At 55.7% G+C, this 26,636-nt stretch overlaps 2 protein-coding genes across 2 annotated transcripts; both read right to left on the bottom strand.

Moving 5' to 3' along the window:
- Positions 1-686: 686 nt before the first annotated feature.
- On the bottom strand, positions 687-11,557 carry RAB11B (RAB11B, member RAS oncogene family). The gene is made up of 5 exons (XM_032628631.1): positions 11,129-11,557; positions 3,859-4,054; positions 2,819-3,012; positions 2,383-2,463; positions 687-1,724 (listed from the first exon to the last, which is right to left on the bottom strand). The coding sequence occupies exons 1-5, from the start codon at positions 11,166-11,168 to the stop codon at positions 1,579-1,581; spliced, it is 657 nt and encodes a 218-aa protein (XP_032484522.1). The 5' UTR covers positions 11,169-11,557; the 3' UTR covers positions 687-1,578.
- A 9,082-nt stretch (positions 11,558-20,639) lies between these two features.
- ANGPTL4 (angiopoietin like 4) lies at positions 20,640-26,253 on the bottom strand. The gene is made up of 7 exons (XM_032629030.1): positions 25,724-26,253; positions 25,438-25,548; positions 25,194-25,311; positions 22,822-22,935; positions 22,399-22,494; positions 22,029-22,310; positions 20,640-21,307 (listed from the first exon to the last, which is right to left on the bottom strand). Exons 1-7 carry the CDS (start codon positions 26,057-26,059, stop codon positions 21,126-21,128), a joined length of 1,239 nt encoding a protein of 412 aa, XP_032484921.1. The 5' UTR covers positions 26,060-26,253; the 3' UTR covers positions 20,640-21,125.
- Positions 26,254-26,636: the final 383 nt, after the last annotated feature.

The raw sequence follows: 26,636 nt of genomic DNA, 5'->3' as shown, positions 1-26,636 counted from the left end.
TGTGATCAGTGCAGGGTAGGGTGGAGGGCCCATATAGGCCTGGGGGGATGGCTATAAGCCTCCTCTGCAGTGGCAAGTGGCCCTCAAGCCAGCCCTGCCACCCGGACCAGCGGGAGAAGCTGGGTCCTGAGGAGAGGCAGAGCAACAGTTGCCCCCCGGCCTGTGCACTTCTCCTCTATCACCAGTGTGTCCCCCCCACCCCCCACCGTGGGCCCTCCTCATAGGTCAGTCTGGGATGGAGGGAGCTGGGGTGGGACTGGCATCGCCAACCTCCCTGGGCAAGGTGACAGGTGAGGTGGTGGCTAGGTGGGTGGGCAGTGGATGAAAGCAGTGAACCCCAACCGGGGGGGCTGAGAACAGGGAGCAGCGGGCACAGCCCACCCCTTCCCAAGGGGCACCCTCTAGTCTTAGGGCTGGCTGTCTAGGGCCAGGGAGTTTACCTGCCCAAGCCCTCGCCTTCCCTTCCTCCCTGCCACACGGGCAGCAAGAAGAATGTCCACCCAACCACACCCTCACCCACCCCAGGAACCCCGTGGTCAGCTCAGGGTGCTCCGCGTTGTCGGCGGTGGGGGGGGGGGGGGGGGGGGGGTTGGGGCTGAGCCAGGGCTGCTGGAGCTTGCAGCGAGGGACCCTGGCTCGGGAGCGCCGCCTGGTGGAGAGAAAGAAGACAAAGGCGCAGCGGCAGGTTTCTGTACAGGAAGTCGGATTATACGTTTTAGTAACCGGGCGAGAGAAACGAGGCATCGGGGCAACAGTGCAGGGGCCACAGGAAGAATAAGAGATCGAGAGCTAGGGTTTGGCATAAATCTTACAAAGTGTATAAAGAATCTGTGTTTCTCTACAATAACAAAAAAACCAAAGGCTACAAGAGCGGTTGTATATACAAAACATGGAGATATTGCTTCACTTGCAAACAGGTTCCTGACCAGACAGGGAGACAAGACAGAGAGAAGGGCACAGGGAGGGGGTGGTGGGCGGAGAGCGCGCCGCGTGCAAAAAGGAGGGTAAGGTGGGGAGAGGGTCTTCTCCCAGCATAAATCTACAGGCAGGAGCTGGAGTTGCGCACGCACGGGAGAGGTCGAAGGCATGTGCGCTGCTGGCTGTGCGCGGGGGAGCGGGATGCCGAGAGCCAAGAGTGTCCGTCTGCCTGGCCCCTGGCGCCTTGCTCTTCGGGCTTCAGCCTGGAATGGGGCTCTGGGTGGGGACCGGGGGCCAGCTGGGCCAGAGAGGGAGGGCGGCGATTGCTCCCCGGAGGCTACCGTGGAAAACTGGAGAAGCCTGCTCGGTGTGCCCATCCTCTTGGCCTCTGGCCGGCCCGGTCCATCCTGCCACCCTCCCCTCCCTGCCCCGCTGAGATGCCCACTGGGACCCAAGGACAGCAGGTGCAGCAGCCGGGGCTTCTAGCTTTCCTTGGGCGGGACAGGAGATGCCGCTCAACTCCTGTTCTTCGTGCGGAGCTCGATGGGAGGGCAGGAGCCAGTCACAGAGGGGCGGAGGGGGTGGGCAGGGAGGACAGGGCAGTGAGGGGTGGGCGGAGGACGAGGACGTGCACGCACGCTGAGACCAGGCGCGGGGCGGTCACAGGTTCTGGCAGCACTGCAGCTTGTTGGGTTTCTGTCCGTCCGTGGTGGGTGGCACGCTGATGTCCACCACGTTGTTTCCGGGGGACTCGTCGTGCGCTGCGCGGTCCGCGATCTGCTTCTGTGACACGATGCGGTAGATCTCTGCGGTAGGTGGGGGCGGGGAGAACGGCACAGGGTGAATGCACTGTGTGCCCCCAATCTCGGTTACCTCCCCTTCCCACAGGACTCATCTGGATGTCACCTCCTCACGGTAGCGCCCTGGATGCTGAGTTGGAACCCCTTCCAAAGGCTCCCACTGTGCCCTGTGCGCCCCCATCACGTCAGGGGGAGCCATGCCATGGGCTGGGCTCCTGGAGGCTCCCTGCCCATCCCCAATGCTGGCTGTGTACTCAGCAAGGGAAGGACCCATATCTGTTTGCAGATGTAACTCCCAGCACAGGTATCTCGTTCTTTAAGATCAGAGGCCCTCCTCCCTCAGGAGAAACTCCCAGAAGCCCAGCGGCTCTGGGACCCTGAGGCCACCTGCCTCCCCAGCTGACCCTGTGGGCTGCTCTCTAGTGAAGCCATGGCAGTGCCCATCTACGGGAGCTGGGCTGAGAGGGTCTCTGTGCCCTGAGTGCCAGCAGGGGTGGGATCTGGCCTCACGCTGTGGAAGGTGCCCTGTCTGTCCTCGTGTCCAGACTGAACAGCAGTTTTAAGGAAGGAAGGTTTAGGGGCTGCGTTCTGAAGCACGTGACCCGTGTGGCTGGTGCCCTTCCCACGCCCACCCTCTGTGATCCCAGCTGGGCCCTATGACCACCTGTGAGAATGTTCTTGAAAGCTTCCTCTACGTTGGTGGAATCCAAGGCTGAGGTCTCAATGAAGGACAAGTTGTTCTTTTCTGAAAGAGAGAATATTTGCCCAGGTGAGTCAGCTGGTGGGGGGGGGGGGGGGAGGGTGGTCCCCTATACCCTCCTCTTGGGGACCGTGGCTGCCTGTCCGCTCACCTGGCCCAGGAAATGAAGGGCTGGGGCCGAAGGGGTAGGATGGAGATGCCCACCCCTGCAGCCATGGGCACGGCCAGGGAAGATGCACCTGGTGCAGGGGAGCTGCCTGCATTCCAGATGCTTCTCGGATGCTTCAGTCAGAGTCTTGCTCTCAGGAGTGTGGCACCTAGAGGCCCTGGCCAGAGCAGATGGCCCGGACTGACACCTAGCAGCCCTCTGGCCATGCCCTCTGGCCCGGCGTGCGCTCACCTGCGAAGGCGCGGGCCTCGTCCGTGGGCACGGCCCGCAGGTGGCGCAGGTCGCTCTTGTTGCCCACCAGCATGATGACGATGTTGCTGTCGGCGTGGTCCCGCAGCTCCTTCAGCCAGCGCTCCACGTTCTCGTAAGTCAGGTGCTTGGCGATGTCATACACCAGCAGCGCACCCACGGCACCACGGTAGTACCTGCAGGGATGGGGGCAGGGCCCAGGCATGAGCCGAGCCCGCGTCCCTGGGGGCCCCCCAGGCTCTGTGGGCAGTGGCTCCTTGGCCCGAGGGGTGGCCATCAGGGCCTCGAGGGAGGGGTGCGTGTCCTGAGGCCCCGGCTCCACTCCCCAGATACAGCTCAGGAATGGGGAGGCCTAAGGAGGGAGGTTTGGGATCTGGGATCAGAAGACACCCACGGGGTCAGCCATCAAAAGGGGAGGAGGAAAACAGTGACTATGCAGGGAAAGGGCAGAAGCTCTAACGCCTGCCGTGGCCCTGCCCGCCCAGAGCACCAAGGAAATGGATGGACGCACATCCACTCCAAGGGATCAAGGAGCCGAGAAGGTGACCAGGCCTCGGTGGAGGGATTCCAGAAGACAGCAAGTGACTGACAGGGAATGGCCAGGAGTTGGGAGGGTCAGGAAGGAGGCAGTCGAGGGGGTCCTGATGGTGGGGTGGCCACAGGAGGGCCAGGGGTGCCAGGGCTGCACCTGGAAAAGGAAGGCTGAGAACACGGCTGGGCAGGGCGGGCCGAGCAGGCAGGCTGGGGAGCGGGCAGAGCCTGATAACAGCCCTCACCGTGTAGCCAGCACCCAGCGACACTGCAGTGCCTCAGTGGGACGCCAGGGGTCAGAGGGGCTGTGGGACATGCCCACCTGGGGTCACAGCCTGACCAAGCCTGGGCACTGGCCTTTCAGAGGGTCCCACAGCTCCTGGGGGTCTTGTCCCTCCACCGTGTGCCCCCTGCTCTCGGGTCTGTGCTCCCCCCTTCCCCCGCCCCCCCCAGCACAACTCCTACCCATCTCTTGGGGCCCCGCCACTCACGCCGAGGTGATGGCGCGGTAGCGCTCCTGGCCGGCGGTGTCCCAGATCTGTGCCTTGATGGTCTTGCCGTCCACCTGGATGCTGCGGGTGGCGAACTCCACGCCGATCGTGCTCTTGCTCTCCAGGTTGAACTCGTTGCGGGTGAAGCGCGACAGCAGGTTGCTCTTCCCCACGCCCGAGTCCCCGATGAGCACCACTGTGGGGGCGGGGAGGGATACGAGTGAGCCTCCCTGGGTCAGAGGGGGGCAGCGCCCCTGAGCCAAGACCCCACACGCTGCCCACGTCCACCCGCAGAACCTTCACAGTGGCGCCCCAGGTGCTGCAGACACGCGACAGCCAGTGACGGGGCAGAGTTGGAGCTGTCTTGGGGCCACTGGCCCGAGGCACCACGCTTCCTGGTACAGAAGCGAATAGGGTCCTTCAGAGCAGGGTTGCCCCTGCTCTGATGGGACACAGGGATCCAGTCATCCCAGCAGAAGGCAGCTTGGGGATCCATCAACTCCCAAACCTCCACAGTGCCCTGGTGACCTGGGCAGCCAGGCATGCCTGAGAAAGCCCCAGGGCTGGGTGACCTTGGGCAAATCACTTAACGTCTCTGGGCTGCCTTTTCCACAGGTGTGAAAAGGGAGACAGTAACAAGAGCCACCTCGGGGAGGGGGACACGGGAATGCCTGGGATCAGAACTCAGCCAGCATCTCGTACGCTAAGACGGGGCGGGGGTGGGGGGGTCAGATCGTCCTATAGGGAGGTGGGAACAAGGGCCCTCCTGAGCAGCACAGGGCAGAGCAGGGCAGGCATAGGCGGGTCTTTCCCTCCATCCCTCCCTTTATTGAGCTTCCTGCCCCCACCTGTAGAAGCCCTGCCTCTAGGGGCCCAGCCACTCCAAGCTCTAGGCTGGAGGGTCCTGGAGGGGCCCGGGCCTGGAGGGCTGTGCTCAGACCCAGGACACAATGGGGACTTGTGTCAGTGTGTGCATAGGTGTGTGTGCGGCGCAGAAGAAACAGCCTTTCTTTCCGGACGTCCCAGCTGGAAACCACAGGGACCCCCAAGTGTGGGCCTTAGGCTCTGGTACCCCAGGGTGGCTCTGGCTTGTGGGGAGCCACGGGGGCTGCAGACTTGGTCACCCAAGGCCCCGATGAAAAGTTTTTCCTTGATGAGAACTTCTACGTGTATGTGTTCAGATTCCTGCTGCTTCTTACCACTTTCACTGCTCCCCGACCTCAGGCCATCATCACTCCCGTCACTCCCTGTTGCTGTGACAGCCTCCTCCCTGGTGCCCCCCCTTAAATTTACTCTCAGCTTCAGCCAACAGGCTGTTTTCCTCTTGGCCGCCAGAGGGTGCCTGTGAGCACCCTGCGTGGGTCCCATCCCTCCTCTGCCTACAGCCTTCCAGGGCTCCCACCTCCAAAGTCCTCCTGGCAGCCCTCTGGGCCGTGCATGACCTGCCCCGTCCCCTCCCTGCCCTCACCTCCTGCCTCTCTCTCCCCCGCTCACTCTGCTCCAGACAAACAGGCCTCCCTGCAACGCTACCCTTTGCCTGGAGCGTTCTTCCCTGGGTACCCACCAGGTTCCTGCCCTCATCTCCTCTGTGCGGCCCCTCGGATGGCACTTGATCGAGGAGGCTCCCTGAAGCCATCCTCTTAAAACCCCCCTCCCAGGACTTCGCTGACGGTCCAGTGGTTAAGACTCCACACTTCCACCACAGGGGGCCCAGGTTCGATCCCTGGTCGGGGAACTAGATCCCGCGCGCTGCAACTACGAGCCGGCATGCCGCAACTAAAGATCCCGCACGCCGCAACTAAAACCCGGCACAGCCAAATAAATAAATAAATTTTTAAAAACCCCAAAACCCACCCCCCCAACACTCCCCATTCCCCTCCCCTACCTTTCCCCCATAGCTCTCCCTACCCTCTCACACTCACCAGGTTTCCCTTATAGACTTTTTCTTGTCATTCTGCCTCGAGGGCAGCCATCTCAGACAGTCTGGCTCCCTGCTGTATCCCCAGGACCTGGTGCACTGCCCAGCGCACGGGACGCACCTGAGCAATGCCTGTCGAATGAACAAACGCCAAAGTGGCTGGCGGAGCTTCCCAGGCTCACCTCCCCCGACACTGGAAGATGGCCAGGTCACCATCCTTGGGCCACAAGTAAGGAGGGGGCGGGCCAGGCAGCCCCCAGGACCCAGCACCCTCTCTGGACAGGCTGCTTTAGAGCCAAGAACAACAAGAACGGGAAGAGCGTCCCGTGCTGAGAAAGCTCTGGATGTGCCATCATCTCACATATGCATCACATGACCCATTTTACAGATGAGAAACTGAGGTGCAGACGAGGGAATGACCAGCTTAAGGCACGTGGCCACCAAAGGCAGAGCTGGGGTCTGAGTCCGTGCATGACTGCAGGCTCACTCCCACCCCCCAACCAAGCGCAGCAACTTGCCCAGGGCCACCCAGCTGGAGAGTGGTCCAGCAGGATGTGAATGCAGGTTTTCTGGATCCAGGGCTGAGCTCAGGGGTCTGGGTTCGGCTTCCTCCTCTCCTACCATCTGGGGTATCCTGAACCCCTAGAGTAGCTAGCAAACTCCTATTTGTCCTTCAAAATCCCTGGGTGCAGGCTTCTTCTCTTCTCCCAAACCACCACGTGGCCTAGCCCACAACACCTGTGATGGCAGTGTCAGCGTCCTCCCCTGACACTGGGGGTACCCAGCATAAGAATGTCAAGTTGACTTCAGAGAAAGGTGGAAAGAGGTGAATGGACTTGGGCCTGGGGCTGAGGGTCAAGGGCACCCAGCCATGCCAGTGGGGCCATGACTGGACTGACTGTCCACACTCTCACCCCGTCACCTCGTGCCCACAGTAGCTGCAGGAAGCTGGCCAAAGCCAGGGAGGTCTGTACATACTTCTCATATCCTCAGGAACAGAACAGGAAATGAGGAGGAGGGTCCTTTTGGGCCCTTGCCTGTATCCTCCCCACCCTCTCACTCCCTTCCCAGCCCTGTCCAGCTGTCCAGCCTCGGGGTCCCCTTTGCCACATCGGGGTTCTGCCCCGGCCCAGCCAACCATCTCCTCAGCCCCTCAGGCCGGGCCAGCCCTAAAGGCTTTGTTACGGAGCTTTCAGGGCCACCCCAGCGACAGATGTTCACGTTATCGTGTACAGTTGGAGACGCTCAATACAGAGTGACCAAGTTCCCTGGCCCAAGGTCACCCAGTGAGAACACTGGAGGCCAGAGCAGAACAACGGCCACCAGCCGCTGCCCAGACAAATGGCGGGGAGGCGGGGCTGCCCCCACGGTCCCTGGCACGCGGTGCCCAATGCAGAAGTGGCCAGCAGGGCAGCGGCCGGGCTGGTCCCGTGTGCAGGCTGGGAATGAGAATGGCATTGTCGAAGATACAAGTCATCTGTTGTCTCCGGGAAAGAAAGGGCCCTTGAGGACGCAGCCCCCAGCATTTCCACAGGAGTTGGTGGCATCACTGGCCGGGACACGGTCCCCCGTGGGCACACCAGTTGGCTGGCAGAGCAGGCAAGCCCAGTGGGCAAAAACAAAGAGCTGGCACCTCCTGGAAGCCCTTGGTCCTCTGGCCCGCCCCACGACAGCGTGGCACATCTGGGGCCCCCATTCTGACACTCAGGTCACCGAGTGGCCATTGGGGGCGCTCGGCTCCCCGACTCCAGGCAGAGCAGGGCTCCACCCCTCCCCCAGGAAGCAGGCCCTGCAGATCCCAGGCCCCAGGGACTGGCAGGGGAGGAAGAGCCAGAGCTATTCCCCAGGGGAATCAGAGAGCAGAGGACAGGTGCCCCAAACCGGGGCACAGGCAGGGCCACCATTCATAATGGGGGGAGCTGGTGTGCTCGGGTCCCAAACCAGCTGGCCAAGTGTGAGGTCTGCTCAGGCTGGAGAGCCAGGAGGCTGCCTCGGGAGCACCTGGTGAGCACTGGGGCCGGCCTGTTCCCTGGGAGTGAGTGAGTGGTGGGAGCTCTGGGAAGGCCTTGGTGGCCCTTGGGGACCTAGCTGCTCGCACTGTGGCCCCTGCCGCCCAGTCCATCAGAGGAGAGTTTGGGGCGCCCCCGGGGATTGATCGGCAGGCTGGGAAAATGGCCCTTCGCTGAAAAGGATAAAATGTTAGCAGGATAAATGTGAGGATCTATAATTAGGTACAAATAAACAACCTCACTCCTGGCGGGGGTGGGGGGGGGTTGGGGGGGGATGAGCAGGGAGGAAAACAAGCCACACGGGGACTGTGGTGGGGGGGGTGGAACACCCAGAGGGATCTGCTGGCCTCTGTTGGGGGGTCAGGGGAGCCAACCTGTGACGTGGCTGCCAAAAAAAGCAAGTCAGTGGTGGGAAGGCTGGAGAGGGGGGGCAGCCAGTGTCCCACGTGAGAGGTGTGGCCCCTCTGTGCCCAGGGCAGGGCCAGGGGAAGGTGACTGAAGCCTGGGGGAGGCTGGGCACGGGATGGGGGATGAGAGGATCACATCCCCCCTCCACTCCTGAAGGACTCCCCGCACCGGGCAGCAGGGCTGGGGAGATGTACGGTGAGAGTACCGGTCCTTGTCAACCCTTCTGGTCCTTGTCAACCCTTCTGGCACAGCTGTGTCCTGGACACCTCTGTACTGCCTAGGCCTGACCCTCTGCAGGCCACGGGGTCTCAGGAGGGTCTGTGGGGTGCAGTGTATTCACGTTTCAGTCTACCTGCCATATTTATGGCCAGTGATGCCATGATGGCGGCCTGCCTACCTGCTGGCTTCCTTCCTTCCTTCTATGAGTCAGAAAGAATTTCCTTTTCCTATTTAAGTGAGACAAAAACTGAGTGGATTTAAAAACAAATATCAGGGGACTTCCCTGGTGGCGCAGTGGTTAAGAATCCACCTGCCAATGCAGGGGACACAGGTTCAAGCCCTGGTCTGGGAAGATCCCACATGCCGCAGAGCAACTAAGCCCATGCACCACAGCTACTGAGCCTGTGTGCCACAACTACTGAAGCCCATGCGCCTAGAGCCTGTGCTCCACAACAAGAGAAGCCACTGCAATGAGAAGCCCGCGCACTGTATCGAAGAGTAGCCCCCGCTCGCCACAACCAGAGAAAGCCTGTGCACAGCAACAGACAAAAATTAAAAATAAATTTATAAAAACAAACAAACAAATATTAAAAGATAACAGAGGGTCCTCCAACAAGGCGTTACGTGTAAAGGTGAGGTCTCAGAGGACCAGTTTGGTAAACGCTGACCTTGTGAGTTACACTTTCGCTTCTGACCTGGCTTGAGACAGTCAGCAGGGCACCTGCTCTACTCAGAAAAGGAGCCCAGTGGGAGAGGGCAGCGGGGCAGGCAGGCACCGCCCCCCCCCCACCGCCCCCCCCCCCCACCGCCGTGGCACTAGTGTTTCCAGGAAGAGGACTCCGGAGATGAATCCTGAGAAGCGCACAGCCTGCTCCCTTGCCCCTGACCCAATAACTGGACTTCTGGGAACATACTTCAAGGAAATAACCCAAAGGGCAAACGATGACTCGTGCAAACACTTGGAGCTGGGTTATTTACAACAGCAAACGGCTGAAAATAACAAGTGGGGAATGACCACGGAAACACTGGGAGGAACGCCCCCTGCCCTTGTAGTAACACATCCAGGTGGGTGCCAGCCAGGACCTGGGGAGCAGCTGCCTCAGGGTGGGCTGGGTAGAGACAGGCACCAGCTGCAGCAGGACTGGCGTCCAGTCCACCTATCACCCGTCCCCAAGGCCCTGACAGAGCTTCCTCTGCCTCTAAAGTGAGACCCCAAGGTTCAGTCGGCACAAGGGCCCGGGCCCAATGCCTGCCGACCACACAGCCTCACTTGGCAGCAACGTATCAGCCTGCAGGCAGCTCCTCGAGCCCATGGTGCTGTGTGACAACTCCGGACCTTTGCATGGGGACTCGCTCTGCCCAGAAACCTTTTACCACGTGGATATCCCAGGTAGGAAGTGCTCCATCCCATTTTCTACATTCCCAAGGTCCCCAGAACCCCAGACCCAACCAGGGATAATACCATAGACACACAGTGTCACACAGGCCACACTCCCAGGGATGGCCAAGCTCCCCCAACGAGGGAAAGATGTCAATGGCTGGCATGGGAAGCACACCCTCACGCAGCAGGCAGCATGGCAAAGGTGTCCTGTGTGCATCCAGGGGTTAGCTCTCAAGGGTGACCAATGCCAGCCAGGGAGCCCAGCACAGCAGCACAGGACCTGGCCAAAGCCTAGGTTGGCAGAGAAGGTACTGGAAAGTCAGTGACCCCTAAGCTGCCTGACCTTCCTAGGCCTTACTTGAGGCTCCTAGAGTCCTCTGTTGCCTTGGCAGGGAAGATCCTCCAGCAGGTTGGAGGAGACCGTCTGACAACCCCAGTCCCAGATCTTGGCCACAAGTCCCCCCAGATACACTCCTTAAGTGGTCTGGGTTCAAATCTTGCTTTAATACTTAAACTGTCCCTCCACTTTCCAGGTCCATAAAGAGAGATGCTGGATAATTTGGATCTCACAGGGTTGTGGTGAGGATTTCAATGAATTCATGTGTGTAAAGTGCTTAGAGAAGTGCAGGTGCTTGGACAGCGCTCTCAAGAGCTCTAAGAGTTAAGACATAATTATTGCTGTTAACCACCAGGCCTGGGTTCAGCACACACAGTCCCCCGCCACCACCCCAGGTGCCCCTACACGCAATTCCGACTCTGCTCCCCAATCCAGGGTAAACACCCCCACCCCTGCCACACACGCACCTCAACCCCCATTGTCCGCCCCTCCCTTTCCGGGCTCCGCCCCCAGATGCACTGCCACCAATCAAGGCTGGCCCCTCCTACTCCATGAGAGCACCACCCCCACCCGCCCACCCTAGCCCACTTATTGGACACGCCCACCACATCCTAGCCCCGCCCCCAACGGACACGCCCCCATCACGAAGGGAGCTTTCCACCCAGCCCGGCCCGCCAAATGCTGGGGCGGCCCCGCCCCTCTGCATGCCCCGCCCCTAACGGCCTCTCCCACTGCCCCGGGCCCCACCCCCCTGGGCCCTGGCCCCGCCTCGGAGCATCCCGGGCCCCCAAACCTCTCTGGACAGCCTGACCCGCATGGCTGCGCATCCCGGCCCGAACTTGACCAAGCCCGGCCTGCACTGGCCATCCCGGCTGCCTGGCCTGCCAGGCCCCAAGCCTCGGGCTCCGGCCTGGGCCCAGAGGCTTGGAGCGCAGCCTGGGTGCTTGCCCGGCGCCTCGCCGCCGCCCGCTCGCCCGTCTGTGCCCCACCAACCGCACCTTTGAATAGGTAGTCGTACTCGTCGTCCCGAGTCCCCATTGTCCTGGCGCTTCCGGCGGGATTGGCGACTTCGCAGCCCCACCACAAACACCCGACGGGGGCGGAGCCGGCGCCGCGCAGAGTGGCGGCCGGATGGCCAATCAGCGATAGATGGCTTAGCGACCGGCACCCAGAGAAGCCAATAAGAGGCGGAAGCAGAGCCCCCGGGGTGGGTGCCGCCGGAGATCCACCTTCTTCTCCCTCGGTCTCCTGGAGAAAGGCGGAAGGAATGCGGACCTTTATGAAGTGACGGCCTCGCCAACCTATCACAGGCGAGATATGGAAGGCGGGGCGGAAAACTGGAAGAATGAAACGGATTGACGGAGAGAGTAGCCAATGAGGGGTTTGATTCAGACAGTACAGGACCAGCAGAGGACCTGTCCGGGAGGGGAAATGGGGCTAAGTCCAGGTAGTGTTGCGCTATTTACCGTCCCGATGACGTCATAGGTCAATGCGCGCTGCTCTGCGGGCCGCCCACCCCCACCCCCACGCCCGCTGCCCCCCAGAAATGGCAGTTTCTGGGGGGACATCGGAGTGGGGACTTTTTTAGCTTAGAGGTCTCCTCTCCTCTCTGGGTTGCAGTTTTCTCCCTCTGTAAAACGGGAGAAACTCACCTTATGGAATCTTTGGAGTATGACTAGATCGTTGACCTAAACACATACTAAATCAACCACCCACTGTCATTAAGTCTTTAACAAATATTTGTAAATCCTTACTCGGCGTCAGACTGTCTGCCCTTCTCTGTCCCCTTATCCTGTTTTATTCCATCCCCCACCCCAAGGATTTATCCCTACTTGACATTAAAGTATGCATTTCTTTCTCGATCCTGTTAAAAAACAAACTTCTACTAAGTGTGAAGGTCTAATTGCCTTTATTAAAAGATTCATGAATCAAGCATCATCTCATCTGTCAAGCAGAGATACTCCCAGAGGTTGTACAAAATGGAAGCCTTTTATAGAAAAGACGGTGAGACAAGAAGTCATGGACAATAGTGAAATGAAAGTTAATTCGGAGGAAAGTAAGCGTTCAGGTGAGGGCAGCTTCTCATTGGCTAAGTTGTGGTGTTTCCATTGGCTGGGCTTGTTGCTGGGAGGGAAGAAAATCTCTTCTCCAGTTTTAGTAAAGTAATTGCAGTTACTGTTTGGGAGTGCAAGGTACGTACATCTCCTGGTTGGGGTCTGTAATTGATGTCTTCCTGTTTGGGGTAACTGAGGAGTGGCAGAGCATAAGAGCTCCCTCTGCAAGACTTCCTGACTCCAGTTTTAGTTAAGGTTTCCTCTTTTAAATTTTCACAATCCTATTTAGTTTCTGTCCCCACCAACAGAACATCAGCCGTGTGAGGGCAGGGGCTGTGTTCTGTGGCAGTCGCTGCTGTGTCCCCAGTGGGCAATAAACGTTGTGTTTTGTTTTAAAATAGTTATTTATTTGGCCGCGCGGGTCTTAGTTGTGGCACGTGGGATCTTCGTTGCGGCATGAGGGATCTAGTTTCCTGAACAGGGATCAGACCCAGGCCCCCTGCATTGGGAGTGCGGAGTCTTGACCACTGGACCACCAGGAAAGTCACAGAAATGTTTGATTAGTGATCATGTAAGTATAGCTCATGTGCTAATTATAATAATAATAATTATTGCCTCCTGGAGCTCATCCTTGGGATGTCCATCAGGCATCCCAAACACAAATTTGGCCTCTTTTTCCCATATCCTCTCCTCCTCCTGTGACTCCATCCATTCACCCACATCATCAAAGGTGGTGGACTCCCCTCTCCTCCTCATCCTTTACTCCCCTGCCCCTCTCTCCCAACCCCTTCCTCAGTTGCCTTACTCTGTCCCTCCTCCCTCTTAAATTTCTGACCACTTCTCACCCTCACCACTGCCACCACCCCTATACTGGCCCTGTCATCACTTCACGGACCTGTGTAGTTTCCTGCTCCCAAAGCTCCCTGATCTGAGCTCACCTCACACAGTCTGTTCTTCCCGTAGCAGCCACATGGAGTCTTTTATTTATTTATTTTTAAAATTAAATTAAAATTTTTTTGGCCACGCTGCATGGCTTGTGGGATTTTAGCTCCCCAGCGAGGGACTGAACCTGGGCCCTCAGCAATGAAAGCTGCATCCTAACCACTGGACCCCAGGCAATTCCTATTTATGTATTTTTAAATTGAAGTATAGGGACTTCCCTGGTGGCGCAGTGGTTAAGACTCTGCTCTCCCAATGCAGGGGGCCCAAGTTTGATCCCTGGTCAGGGAGCTAGATCCCACATGCATGTCACAACCAAGAGTTTGTGTGCCACAACTGAGGAGCCTGCATGCTGCAACTAAGGAGCCCACATGCCACGACTAAGGAGCCTGCCTGCCTGCTGCAACTAAGACCCGGCATAACCAAATAAATAAATAAATATATATATTTTTAAATTGGGGGTGCTTCCCTGGTGGCACAGTGGTTAAGAATCCATCTGCCAATGCAGGGGACGCGGGTTCGAGCCCTGGTCTGGGAAGATCCCACATGCTGCGGAGCAACTAAGCCCGTGCGCCACAACTACTGAGCCTGCGTGCCACAGCTACTGAAGCCCGCGCACCTAGATCCTGTGCTGTGCAACAAGAGAAGCCACACAATGAGAAGCCCGTGCAGCACAACGAAGAGTAGCCCCCGCTCACTGCAACTAAAGAAAGCCCGTGCGCAGCAACGAAGACCCAACACAGCCAAAAATAAATAATAAATTTTTTTTTTTTAATTGAAGTATAGTGATTTACAATGTGTTAGTTTCAGGTGTACAGCAAAGTGATTCAGTGGCATATATATTCTTTTTCAGATTCTTTTCCATTATAGGTTGTTACAAGATATTAAATATAGTTCCCTGTGCTATACAGTGGGCCCTTGTTGGCTATCTATTTTATTTATTTATATACTTTTAAATTATTTATTTACTTATTTGACTACACCGGGTCTTAGTTGCGGCAGGCAGGATCTTCTTTGAGGCATGCGGCTTTTAGTTGCGGCGTGTGGGATCTAGTTTCCTGACCAGGGATCGAACCTGGGCCCCCTGCATTGGGAGTGGCAGAGTCTTAACCACTGGACCACCAGGGAAGTCCCTGGTTATCTATTTTATATACAGTAGTGTGTATATGTTAATACCAAACTCCTAATTTATCCCCCCCACCCCCGAGAGTCTTTTAAAACATAAGTCAGGCCAGGCAATGCTCTATGGGCTGGAGATGCAGAGTTGAAGGAGACCAAGTCCCAGCCCTTGGGGAGCTGACAGTCTAGTGGAACAGGCAGACAAGAAGCAAGTAAACAACAGCACGCACAAGAAATTTCAGAGTGCAGTGAGCCCAGGAATAAACTGGGCTATGTGACAGCGGATCTACTTAGTTAGGGAGGCAGGGAAGGCATCCCGGAGGAGGTGGCATTTACACTGAGTCCGAGGGAGGGGGAGGAGGTGGTGGGAACAGCATTTTAGACAGACAAAACAAAGAAGTGAGAGAGAGCCCAATGGCTCTGAACAGCCAGGAGGCCACAGTGGCTGGAGAGTTGAGTCCAAGGGCCCAGAGATGAGATTAGGGGAAAAGGTGAGGCAGGCTGGAAGCCAGTCCAGGGAGGACCCTAGTGGCCTTTGCATACTCCTGGGCTGTTGGCTTGAAGCCCAGCACATTCCCACCCAAACCCCCTCCCCACCCCACCGGCATTCACCACCCAAGCTTCTTGCCTCTCGCTGCAGCCAGGTGGGGCAATGCACTGGTTCTCCAGACAGGAGCTGTGCTTCCTTCCAAGGCAGCCAGGCTTTTGCTCTCAAACAGTGCTCTCCTCCTGCGGTGCCGCACCCCTCCCCCATCTTTGTAGAATTTTTCTCCTTTGAAAACTGACTGGGGGAGGGATGGATGGGGAGTTTGGGATTAGTAGATGCAAACTATCATACATAGAATGGATAAACAAGAAGGTCGGGGCTTCCCTGGTGGTCCAGTGGTTAAGACTTCGCCTTCCAATGCAGTGGGTGTGGGTTCCATCCCTGGTCAGGGAGCTAAGATCCCACATGCCTTGGGGCCAAAAAAACAAGACGTAAAACAAGTAATATTGTAACAAATTCAATAAAGGCCTTAAAAAAAAACAACAAAAAACCAAGAAGGTCCTACTATATAGCACAGGGAACTATATTCAATATCCTGTGATAAACCATAATGGAAAGAATATGAAAAAGAATTTATATATATGTATATATATATATATATAAATTATACATATATATGTATAACTGAATCACTGTGCTGTACAGTAGAAATTAACACAACATTGTAGGGAATTCCCTGGCGGTCTAGTGGTTAGAACTTCGTGTTTTCATTGCCGAGGGCCTGGGTCCAATCGCTGGTCGGGTAACTAGGATCCCACAAGCCATATGCCAAAAAAAACAAAACAAAAACCCCCACAACATTGTAAATCAACTATACTTCAATAAAATAAAAGTTTTTTTAAAAAGTAAACCCTTCTTAATAAACATGATTTTAAATAAGAAGGAAAAAAAAAAAAAACTGACTCAAAAGTGACCTCCACCATGAAGGCATTTCTCCTGTCTGGGTCATGTTGTTCCCGCGCCCATCCAGCATGGCTCATGGTAATGATAGTGTTAGTAATGATGGCTCCCGTTTATGTTGTGTGCCCACCTTGAGTCAAACACTACTCAGACTGCTTTTCATGTGATGCTACATGAAATCCTCACAGTACCTGGAGAACAGGAAGGGGTGGTGTGGATGGGAGGGTGGGGTACCAGACCATCCCTATTTTCCAGATGCAGGAGCTGAGGCCACAGAGCTTGAGTGTCCTGTCCTGGCCCCTCCCCAGGGGAGTGATATGGTTAAGAGTGCCAGCTCTAGGGATGTCCCTGGTGGCGCAGTGGTTAAGACTCTGCGCTCCCAATGCAGGGGGCCCAGGGTTTGATCCCTGCTCAGGGAACTAGATCCCACATGCGTGCTGCAACTAAGAGTTCACATGCTACAACTAAGAGTTGACACGCTACAACTAAGGAGGCCGCCTGCCACAACTAAAAAACCCGGCGCAACCAAATAAATTTAAATAAAAAAAAAAAAAAAAAAAGAGTGCCAGCTCTGAAGTTGGCTGGGTCAGGATTCACTTCCTGGCTCTTGTTTGGTTCCCAGCCATGGTGGTTACTCTTTCTGTCATTCCCAGTGATGGAGGGGCAGGAAATACTGTGTTGGAGGAGGAGGTGATAGCAGAAGCAGCAGCAGCATTGGAGCAATCAGCCCTGTTTGGCAGAACCTGAGAATAAAGAGTGCATAACTGGGAGGGCTCTGCCCCCACCTCAACAGACTGGACTCCCCACCAGTTCAGCCACAGTGGTCTCAAGGGAGACCCTCCAAGCCTGCCCGATACAGAGCACCCCCAAACAAGGATCCTGAAGAGGGTCTGGCCTCCAAGTGTTGAGGAGATCGTCACCCATGCTCAGCCAGGGCTCCAGGGAAGCTAGTGTGTCCTCAACACAGAGGCTCTCCTCTAGTGAAAGAAGCCCCCACTACCTTCCCAAGGAACCCCTAGGAAGATTGGAAAAAAATAGGTTCTCTATTAAAACAGCAGCTGGGCTCAGGGCACAGGCAAATGCTGTCTCTCCCAAATGTGCCCTATGGTAATGTGCCATATGATACGGGTGATGGTCGTAGCAGTGCATTAAATAACATTGAACCACATACTGTGAAAGTCCTACCTTTTTTCAATTTTTTAAAAAAATTATTTATTTATTTTTGGCTGCATTGGGTCTTTGTTGCTGTGCATGGGCTTTCTCTAGTTGTGGCGAGAGGGGGCTACTCTTCGTTGCAGTGTGCAGGCTTCTCATTGCGGTGGCTTCTCTTGTTGTGGAGCACAGGCTCTAGGCACGCGGGCTTCAGTAGCTGTGGCACACGGGCTCAGTAGTTGTGGCTCGCGGGCTCTAGAGTGCAGGTTCAGTAGATGTGGCGCAGGGACTTAGTTGCTGTGTGGCATGTGGGATCTTCCCGGACCAGGGCTCAAACCCGTGTCTCCTGCATTACCAGGCGGATTCTTAACCACTGTGCCACCAGGGAAGCCCTCAATTCCTTTTTTTTTAATGAATTAAATTTTTTAGTGAAGTATAGTTGATTTACAATTTTGTGTTAGTTCCAGGTGTACAGCAAAGTAATTCAGTTATACACGCACACACACACATATATATATTCTTTTTCAGATTCTTTTCCTTTATAGGTTATTACAAAATATTGAGTAGAGTTCCCTGTGCTACACAGTAGGTCCTTGTAGTTTATCTATTTTATGTATAGTTGTGTGTATATGCTAATCCCAAACTCCTAATTTATCCCTCTCCCTTTTTTTTCAATTCTTGAAGAACCTTTATTACCCATTAAGGAGAGAGGCTCACTCTCTCTTGCTCATATCTCTTCAACATTATCTAATCCTCATCTCCCTTTTTGAGCTCAGATGAAGGATGAGAGCCTTTAGAAGGCAACAGGATCTTGTCAGGATTTTCTTCCCTACATACATTTCATTGTGAAATTTTTTAAACATTTAGAAAAATGGGAAGAATTGTACAGAGAATACCCAGACCCAGATCGCACTATTAACATTTTGCTTTATTTCTCTAGCCACCCGTCATCTAATTTTTTGATGCATTTCAAAGGAAGTTGAAGATTTAGGGGATCTAATGGACAGCATGGTGATTACAAGTAACACTATATTGTACCTGAAAGCTGCTAAGAGAGCAGATCTTCAATGTTCTCACCACCAAAACAGAAAAGGTAATTGTGTGATGTGATGGAGGCGTTGGCTACTGCTAGGGTGCTTATGATTTCACAGTATGTGTGTATCAAGTCAACATGTCGTACACCTTAAACTTACACAATGTTTTATGTTTTTTTTTAATTAATTTATTTTTGGCTGCATTGGGTCTTTGTTGCTGCACGCGGGCGTCCTCTAGTTGCGGTGAGCAGGGGCTACTCTTCGTTGCAGTGTGCGGGCTTCTCACTGCAGTGGCTTCTCTTGTGGAGCACGGGCTCTAGGTGCGTGGGCTTCAGTAGCTGTGGCTCGTGGGCTCTAGAACACAGGCTCAGTACGGGCTTAGTTGCTCCGCGGCATGTGGGATCTTCCCGGACCAATGATCCAACCCATGTCCCCTGCATTGGCAGGCGGATTCTCAACCACTGCACCATCAGAGAAGTCCTATTGTGTGTTAATTACATCTCAATAAAGCTGGAAAAAATTTAAAAAAACAAAATTGAAGACATTAGTTCACTGCACCTCTAAAACACTTCAGCATGCATACCATTAACTAGAGTTCCATGTCTTTTTATGACTGTTGTAGTTTTTTTTTTTAAGGTGAAATTTACATACAATGAAATGCACAACTCTTAAGTGTATACTCACAAGGCAAAGGTGAATCTGGAAGTAACCCACCTCTACTGAGTTCAGAACATCACCGTCACTGGAAAGTTCCCTTATATCCCTTCCGAGTCAATCCCTATGCCACCTCCCACCCTTCCAGAGGCAACCACTATTCGTTTATTGTGGGGTTTTTTTTTCACCATAGGTCAGTTTTCTAGCTGGATTTTTTTTTTTTTTTTTTTTTGTCCCGGCGGCGGGGCTTGTGGGATCTTAGTTGCCCCACCAGAGATTGAACCCACACTGACAGCAGTGAAAGCCATGGAGTCCTAACCACTGGACGGCCAGGGAATTCCCTCTAGCTGGAATTTGAAAGCATTTGCATTGTTTTGTTTTCACCGAGTTTAGTTTTACTAACCTATTTATGGCAGGGTTTTCCACACACTGTAAGATATATGACTACATTTTTAGAAACTGGGTCAGTAAGTCCCTATATGCCTGAGGGTGAGCTGCTTTACATCTGTCATCTGGCTTCAATATTAACAGCACCCCCCCTTTCACTCTCAACAGTGTCTCCAGTTTAGACCATCAATTATAGGTCACCTTCTCTGTAATGGGAGGGGCTTTGAAGGCAAGCTTGGTGCAGGCAGGGATCTATTCTGTTCACTAGAGTATCCCAAGCACTTGGGACAGGGCCTGACCCGTAGTAGGTGCTCAAGAAATATTAGCTGAATTTTAGATACATATATATATATTTTAATATCTATTTATTTTTGGCTGCATCAGGTCTTAGTTGAGTCATGTGGGACCTTTTGTTGCAGCCAGCAGGCTTCTCTGTAGTTGTGTCATGTAGGCTCCAGAGTGCGTGGGCTCAGTAGTTGCAGCACACAGGCGCTCTAGTTGTGGCGCTCGGGCTTAGTTGCCCTGTGGCATGTGCAATCTTAGCTCCCTGACCAGGGATGGAACCTGCGTTCCCTGCATTGGAAGGCGGATTCTTAACCACTGGACCACCAGGGAAGTCCCAAGATACATATGTATGTATATATATATATATATATATATATATATATATATTTTTTTTTAAAGCCAATTTAAAGGAAAACTTCTGCAGACACGGCCAAAAATGGGAAGAATTTACCCAAAACACTGCATTAATGTCACACAGTAGAGCTGGGTTGTCCAAGATGGTGGCCGTTGGCCACTGTAGCTACTAAGCCCTTAAATACGGCCAGTCCAAACTGAGATGCGCCGTAAGTGTTAAATCCATACTGAATTTGGAAGACTCAGTACAAAAAGCCATGTCAAATATCTCATCAGTAACTTTTTTGTTATCAATAACTTTTATATTGACCACATGTTGAAACAGTAATATTTTGGAAATATTGGGTTCAATGAAGTATATTCCTAAATTTTTTTTTTACTTTCTTGTAAAACTTTTTTTTTTTTTTTTTCTTTTTTAAAAATGTGGCTACAGGGCTTCCCTGGTGACGCAGTGGTGGAGGGTCTGCCTGCCAATGCAGGGGACATGGGTTCGAGCCCTGGTCTGGGAAGATCCCACATGCCACGGAGCAACTAGGCCCATGAGCCACAACTACTGAGCCTGCACGTCTGGAGCCTGTGCTCCGCAACGAGGGAGGCCACAACAGTTAGAGGCCCACACACTGTGATGAAGAGCGGCCCCCGCTCGCCGCAACTAGAGAAAGCCCTCACACAGAAACGAAGACCCAACACAGCCAAAAATAAATAAATATTTTAAAAAATGTGGCTACAAAAAAAATTAAACACACAACTCACATCATATTTCTATCAGATGGCAGGACACTAAAAAGTTAATAGTGATTCATATGCCTAAGTATGGTCAGGAAAAGCTTCTTATTTTCTCTATTACCTGCTTCCAGAAGGACTGAATGAGGGTTTTATTTTGTAACTTTGAAAGTAAAAAATGAGATACACATCATGAAATCATAAGTGAGGGAAACTGAAATCAGCTGTGGGAGGTGGTAGGGATAACCAGCGTTGCCCTCAAGAGCCCCGGAAGCATTCACCCTCCACCCTGGGAACATGTTTATGTGGACTTTGAGAACTGTCCACTTTTTAAAACAAAAACAAAGGACTAAAAGGAACGAAATGTTCTGAGGTTGTTTTTATTCCAAGAATTCCGTGGGCTCAGCCCAGATGCCGTCGGCGCGGGCTCGCCTATAGCACCCACACGCTACAGCACCACAAGGGCGCCCGGGGCCTATGGGAGTCCTGGTCCCCCAGCCAGTCAACGTGACTGAATCCGCCATCAAGGGCCGGCCTGGCTGCCCCTGAATGGTCCCTCTGCGTCCCATACTCCTCGGGCGGGCGAGGAGTGGGCTTCAATGCCCCCGTGTCCCACGCTTTCGGGGTCTGTGTCCTGCAGCCCTGCAGCTCCGTTCTTCTCAGAGGGCATTTCCTGCAGCCCCCCACTCATCGCGGGGGCATCTCCAGTCGTGGACATCTTCTCTGTCCATGAGGTTTCAGGTGGCCCCTGCTCGGAGCCCCTGCCCAGGCAGGGAGTGGCCACATGCTGGGCCAGAATCAGAGTCCCTGTCCTCCAGGAGCCTGGGACCAGGCCCCAGCGAGGAGGCTAGGAGGCTGCTTCGGCCGCTGTGGGCTGGATCAGCATGGTGGTGGCCTGCAGCGGGTAGTAGCGGCCCCGCCAGGTCTTCCAGAAGATGCCCTTCTTAAGCTGCTGCCGCTGCCGCGGGATGGAATGGAAATACTGGCCATTAAGATTGGAGTGGCCGCAGGTACCGAACCACCAGCCACCTGCCGGGGTCAGAAAAAAGGGGACTTGGTTAGGCCCATGGGTCCTTGGGCCTCCACTGGGCCCGGGATGGGGATGAGGCTGGGTGTTGGATGTCACACACTTTAGATGAGATGTCTTTGGCAGTGGTTGTCAAACTGTGTTCTGAGAAACCCCAGGTTGTGACAAAGGCACCTCAGGGGCTCTGGGTACCCCATTTCCCGGTAACTGCAGCTTTTATGTCTGTGACCCTGGCGAGTGACTTCTCCGCACCTGGCACATGGCAAACATTTATTAAAGCCTCTCTATGACTGTCATGCATCTCACTAGTTTATATTAGATTGAACCGTATGAAATTAACCACTATTCCATCCTTCTCTGACCCACCAAAAGGCGGTTTCATATATTTCGCTTCACAGGGCCCGGGCTCTGCCTCCGATTTCATTAGAACAAGATGGGGTCTGTCTCGATGGCTTTGCCACAGACCAGCCACCATCCCACAAACGTCATCTCATCATATGTTCATAATAATCCTACGGTGTGGACAGTATGGTTATACCCATTTTGAAGATGGAGTAAGTGAGTGTTAAGTCAGTTGCCCAAGGGTATGCTGCACGTAAGGAGAAAAGTGGGGAGGGAATAGATGGAGGTGAAGGCAGGGGACGGATGCAGAAAGGTAGGGAGGGGAGGTCCCAGCTGTGTGGCAAAGGGCAAGACAAGGAGGGACAGAGCTTGCTTGCTCACCAGAGAGGCTCTTCGCACAGTTCTTGTCTCTGCGGAGGTCGTGGTCTTGGTCCCAAGTGGAGAAAGGCAGGGAGAGGCCGCTGGGCGAGAAGGTGGTGGCACCCAGTTTGCTGGCCACGGGCGCCGTGAGCTGCAGGCTATAGGCTGTGTCTTCGCCACCCAGGTGGACAGGGAACTGCAAGGACTCGGCATTGCCCTCCCAGTCCTGCAGCTGCACAGCCAGGTGGCTGCCACGCTCCCCCATGATGCGGTGCACCTTCTCCAGGCCCAGCCAGAACTCACCTACAGTGGGAAAGGCCCATCTGTGAGAACGACCCACCTCCGTGGCCCCCTCCTCCCCCTGTGCCTCTGGCCTGCAGGAAACACCCACCTTGGGGGTCTCCGAAGCCATCCTTGTAGGCGTCCCAGGGCTGGTTAAAGTCGACTGAGCCATCCTGGCGCCTCTGAATTACAGTCCAGCCTCCATCTGCCCAGAAAGGTGCAAAGTCACCAGGAGGATTCTTTTTACAAGAGACCCTGACTCCCCCATCTGGCTCCCAAACCCCAAACCACCTCTAAACCAAGGGAGAGCAATGTTCCTCTCATCCATCACAGCAGGACTGGAGGAAGATGGTTAAAGGAGGAAGATGGGCTGGTCAGCAGGCGGAGGGCTCTGCCTGGATCTTTGTCCCAAGGATCCAGCAGGGAAGGAGAAAGCAGGGAGCAAGGGAGGGAGGGGGGGTGAGCTGCATTTGACAGAAAGACAACTGGGCCCATGATATTTGGGGTACCTGGGGGGCCAGAGCATCCCTACCTGAGGTCATCTTGCAGTTAACCAGGAATGAGGAGGACCCCTGGGGCTGGATCTGGAACAATCCACTTTGCCTCTCTCCCTCTTCAAACAGCTCTTGGCAGTCCCTGGGCAGTCCTGCAGGGCAGACAAGGGTGGGGGGATTGAAGCAGAGAGCGGTCTTGGGGGTTCCAGGAAACAGGCATGTCTGGGGGCTGGGCAGCAGGTGACAGGGATGGGAGGGGGCAATCTAGAGCTCATGAGACACCCCCCCACTTGCCTAAAGTCTTCCATAGTACCCCATGCCTTTCCTCGACACAGTCTACAAGGCACCCCAGGACTGGTTGCTATACCCATCCTCCCTCCTCCTGCACTGCACGCCCACCCTCTGGCCACATAGCCTTCCTGGTACCACACCCCCCTCCTGCCACAGGGACTTTGCACGTGCTACTGTTCTGAGACCCACTTCCCTCATGCCTTTCCTTGCCTCATATTAAAGGTCCCAGCTTCTGAAAGGGATCATGTCCCTGACCATCCCACCCAGACCAGGTTAGGGGCACTGAGGACTTCCTACTCCCCAACACTGGGGTCATCTGATGGTCTCTCTCCAACTCCCCACACTGAAGGAGGTCCATGAGGCTAGAGACGATGAATGGCTCTTTGCCCACCATCTGGCACCGGTGCCCAGGCTGATCCCAGCCCACAGCAGGTGTTTACTAAAGATGCCATGAAGGAATGACTGAAGGAACTGGACCAGAGTGGGGATGGGGCAAGAACTGCGATAAACAGGAGGGGTCTCTGCTTTGTCCAGTGGCGGGAGGGGAATCAGGCCTGGATGGGGCTTGGGGACACCACAGAGGCCCTGCCTGGGGTCCCAGGTATCAGAGAGGAAGGGGGAAGGATTGAGGAGGGAAGGAGGGAGGAGGGAGGAAAAAACGGAAGGATGGCCAGGGCACGTCGGCAGACCGGGGAAGTCCCCGCCCCCAGCCCGTCCCATGCCCAGCCCAGCCCAGCCCCAGCCCAGCCCCAGCCCAGCCCCAGCCCAGCCCGGAAAGTAGGGAAAAGGTCGCAGGGGGAGGGGAAGGCTCAGGTCGCGGGGTGAATGTGTCCACACTGTGGGAGTGGGGGCGGGCCCGGATGACTGGAGGCATTTTCTGGCCCCTGAAGCAACTCCCCTTTCCCCTACTTTCCTCTCTTCCAATCACAACAGGCAGCCCGCCAAACCACCAATGTGGCTTCCATTAACACCAGCTGTTTGTCTCCTCAGCTCTGAACTTTCCCATACTTGGCAGGGGCGAGCCTGGAGTCCCCAAACCTACACATGACCCCCCCCTTCCCCATCATATTCCCCAGCCTGGATCTATGCCTGCGGGCCCCACCCAGAAGCCACTCATACCAGGGCTACGGTTTGGGAGGGTGTAATGGACCCTTCCTGGTTGGGGAGGGGAGGGAAAGTGGTGGGACGGGGAGGTGCCAGAGCCCTCAAGACTAGAGGGCGGGAAGCCAGCAACCAGCCCGAGGGTGTGAATAGGGAGATCTGAACTTTCACCCAGTTGGCTGCAGACTGCTGCTGAAGCCAAGGTAGGAGATGGGGTAGGAGGACCACAAGGAAGCCAGCCAGCTCTGGAGCAGTAGGACAGAGACACGGGGAGCTGGGAATCTGTGTCAGATACCTACAGACATGTTAGGAGATCTGGGGTGCTATGGGGCATGAACAATGAAGGAACCAGAACTTGGGGGTGGGGGCGTGGGAAGGGCTGATCAGGGACTTCCGGGCCAATAGAAGGTTGTGGGACGGAAGAGGTGTGTGAGTCAGGAGCCCTGGATTTGTAAGAGATGCAAGAGTGGTGCATCCGGCCCAGGAGATGGGGGTTCCCTGCCCTAGCCTCCCTTCGTAGATCCACACTCTAAAAGCCCATGGTGGGTGGGTGGTGGCCAAACATCAGAACCTCCCCTCCCAGGCCGCCATTCTCTCTTCACCCAACGAGGGCTCCAGCCTCCAGCCTCCCTAGCTGGCACCCTTTCGTCCCCCATCCTGTCCCTCCTAGAAGGTTCCAACCTCCAGGAAGGTGTCCCTGAGCTGTACCACCCCTTTTCCCACACCCCTGCAGCTCAAGTCCCCCTCGGACCCTGTTTCCCAGCCGCCTGCTGCTCCAGTTAGTGGCCCGTGGGAAATCCCAGTGGCTTGCTGGGAAGAAGGGTGGGGTGGCCCCGTGGGGCAGGGAGAGGGCTGAGGAGGGGGTGTCCCAGTCACCCCTTCACCAGAGGCCCGTCAGCCCACAGGGACGCAGGGCCAGGGCCTCTCTCCTTCTCAGTAAGGTGGACCTGACAAGGGTGGGGGGCAAGAATAGTGGGGGGGCTGGTTTCCAGAGAACAGCAAAGGTCTGGACACTCACTGTGCAGGCGGCTGATATTTTGAGCTGGGCCAGCAAGCTGGGCCATCTTGGGTAGCCTCTTCCTCCTGGCACGCTTGGCCACCCCGTGGCCCAGGTGCATGGGGGCCAAGTGGCCCATCTGGGACAGGACAGGAGGAGGGGGTCAGGTCTGGCTGGCTCAGGCTGCTCGACCTGCTTAGCTCCACGTCCAGACCCATAGGTCCAACTTCAACCTCCCTCCCCACCTGGGGCAAGCATCGGGCACCTGGCTCTGCAGATTCTGGATTCTCAGGTGTTGCTTCTCCAGGTGCCGCTGCTGCTGGGCCACCTTCTGGAAGAGTTGCTGGATCCTGCTGTTCTGAGCCTTGAGCTGAGTCTGGGGAGAGTATAAAACCCTGGTAAGGATCTGGCCTTCCGCCGCCAACTTCTCCATTCATCCCCGGTCCTACTCCCATCTCTCCATCCTTTGAGGCCCAGGCAGGAGAGCCCAGGGAGTCCGGGATGCGCCCCCTCCCGTCCACACCCTTCCAGGGCAGTAGGAGCGTACGTACCTGAAAGCTGCGGAGGGTCTCCGGGACTGCATCGCCGCCGGGAGGGACCAGATTCTCCGGGGCGAACGGAGGTGCGGCCGACCCCTCAGGATCCTTGCAGGCGGCCCCGCACGAGCCCAGACGCCGCTCCAGCTCGCCCAGCTGCCCACGGGTGCGCTCCACGTGCTCGCGTAGCCCGTTGCCGAGCTGCAGGAGCCCGTGCGCCAGCACATTCACCTCGTCCCAGGAGGCGAAGCGCGGCTTCTCGGGAGGCTCCGGGCGGCCCTGCGCGCTCAGCAGCCCGGCGCTGGCAGCGCACAGCACCAGGGCTGCTCCGGCTGTTGGCGCACAGCGCATCCTTCCGGGTGGTGTGGACGCCGGGACGCGGGGATCGGAGAGGCAGGGGTGAGGGGGCGCAAGGGGGACTCGGAGGTCGAGATAAGAGGGGTGGAGACGCGGGGGCCCTGGTGGAGACTCGCTTGGGTGCAGAAGCCAGAGAGCAAAGACTCGAATCACAGCTTGGCTTGTGCCCGCTACGCCCTCTATTATAAGCACAGTGCGGGAGTAGAAGGCGGAGCCTGGGAGGACGGGCGCGTGGAGTTCCGGGGACGGGGCGTGGGGCGGGGGTGGGGTTCAGTGTGCTGGAGGCCGGGAAGTTTTGGGGGTGACGGGTGCCCTGGGAGGTGCAAAACTCTGGCTCCTCCCAACAGGCCCGGACGTGCGTGGTCAGCCGTGCCTTCTCTGCTGACCGTGGGAGACGTGACTTCCTCTCCCCGCGGTCCCTTTCCAAGCGCTAGAATTTCGAGCCCCACCCAGCCCCCGCCGCGCCCAGTGGGGAAAAGGTGCTGGTGTCAGCGGGGACGGGGCGTGCGGGCTGCATTCCTGACCCCCTCCCCAAGTCAAAAGCTGGGGAAGAGGGTCCTGGTACGCTCAG

This window comes from Phocoena sinus, chromosome 3 (assembly GCF_008692025.1).
Source record: "Phocoena sinus isolate mPhoSin1 chromosome 3, mPhoSin1.pri, whole genome shotgun sequence".
Lineage (NCBI taxonomy): Eukaryota > Metazoa > Chordata > Mammalia > Artiodactyla > Phocoenidae > Phocoena > Phocoena sinus.
Note: the sequence above shows the minus strand (reverse complement) of the source record. Positions and strands in the feature narration are given on the sequence as shown.

Coding starts and splice junctions, on each gene's coding strand:
- RAB11B (XM_032628631.1), bottom strand. CDS start 11,168: ATGGGGACTCGGGACGACGAGTACGACTACCTATTCAAAG. Junction 4,055..11,128: donor GTACGACTACCTATTCAAAG/GTGCGGTTGGTG, acceptor CCGCCCCCACAG/TGGTGCTCATCGGGGACTCG. Junction 3,013..3,858: donor TACCGCGCCATCACCTCGGC/GTGAGTGGCGGG, acceptor CCATCCCTGCAG/GTACTACCGTGGTGCCGTGG.
- ANGPTL4 (XM_032629030.1), bottom strand. CDS start 26,059: ATGCGCTGTGCGCCAACAGCCGGAGCAGCCCTGGTGCTGTGCGCTGCC. Junction 25,312..25,437: donor TCCAGAATCTGCAGAGCCAG/GTGCCCGATGCT, acceptor GTCCTGTCCCAG/ATGGGCCACTTGGCCCCCAT. Junction 22,311..22,398: donor TGGCTTCGGAGACCCCCAAG/GTGGGTGTTTCC, acceptor TTCCCACTGTAG/GTGAGTTCTGGCTGGGCCTG.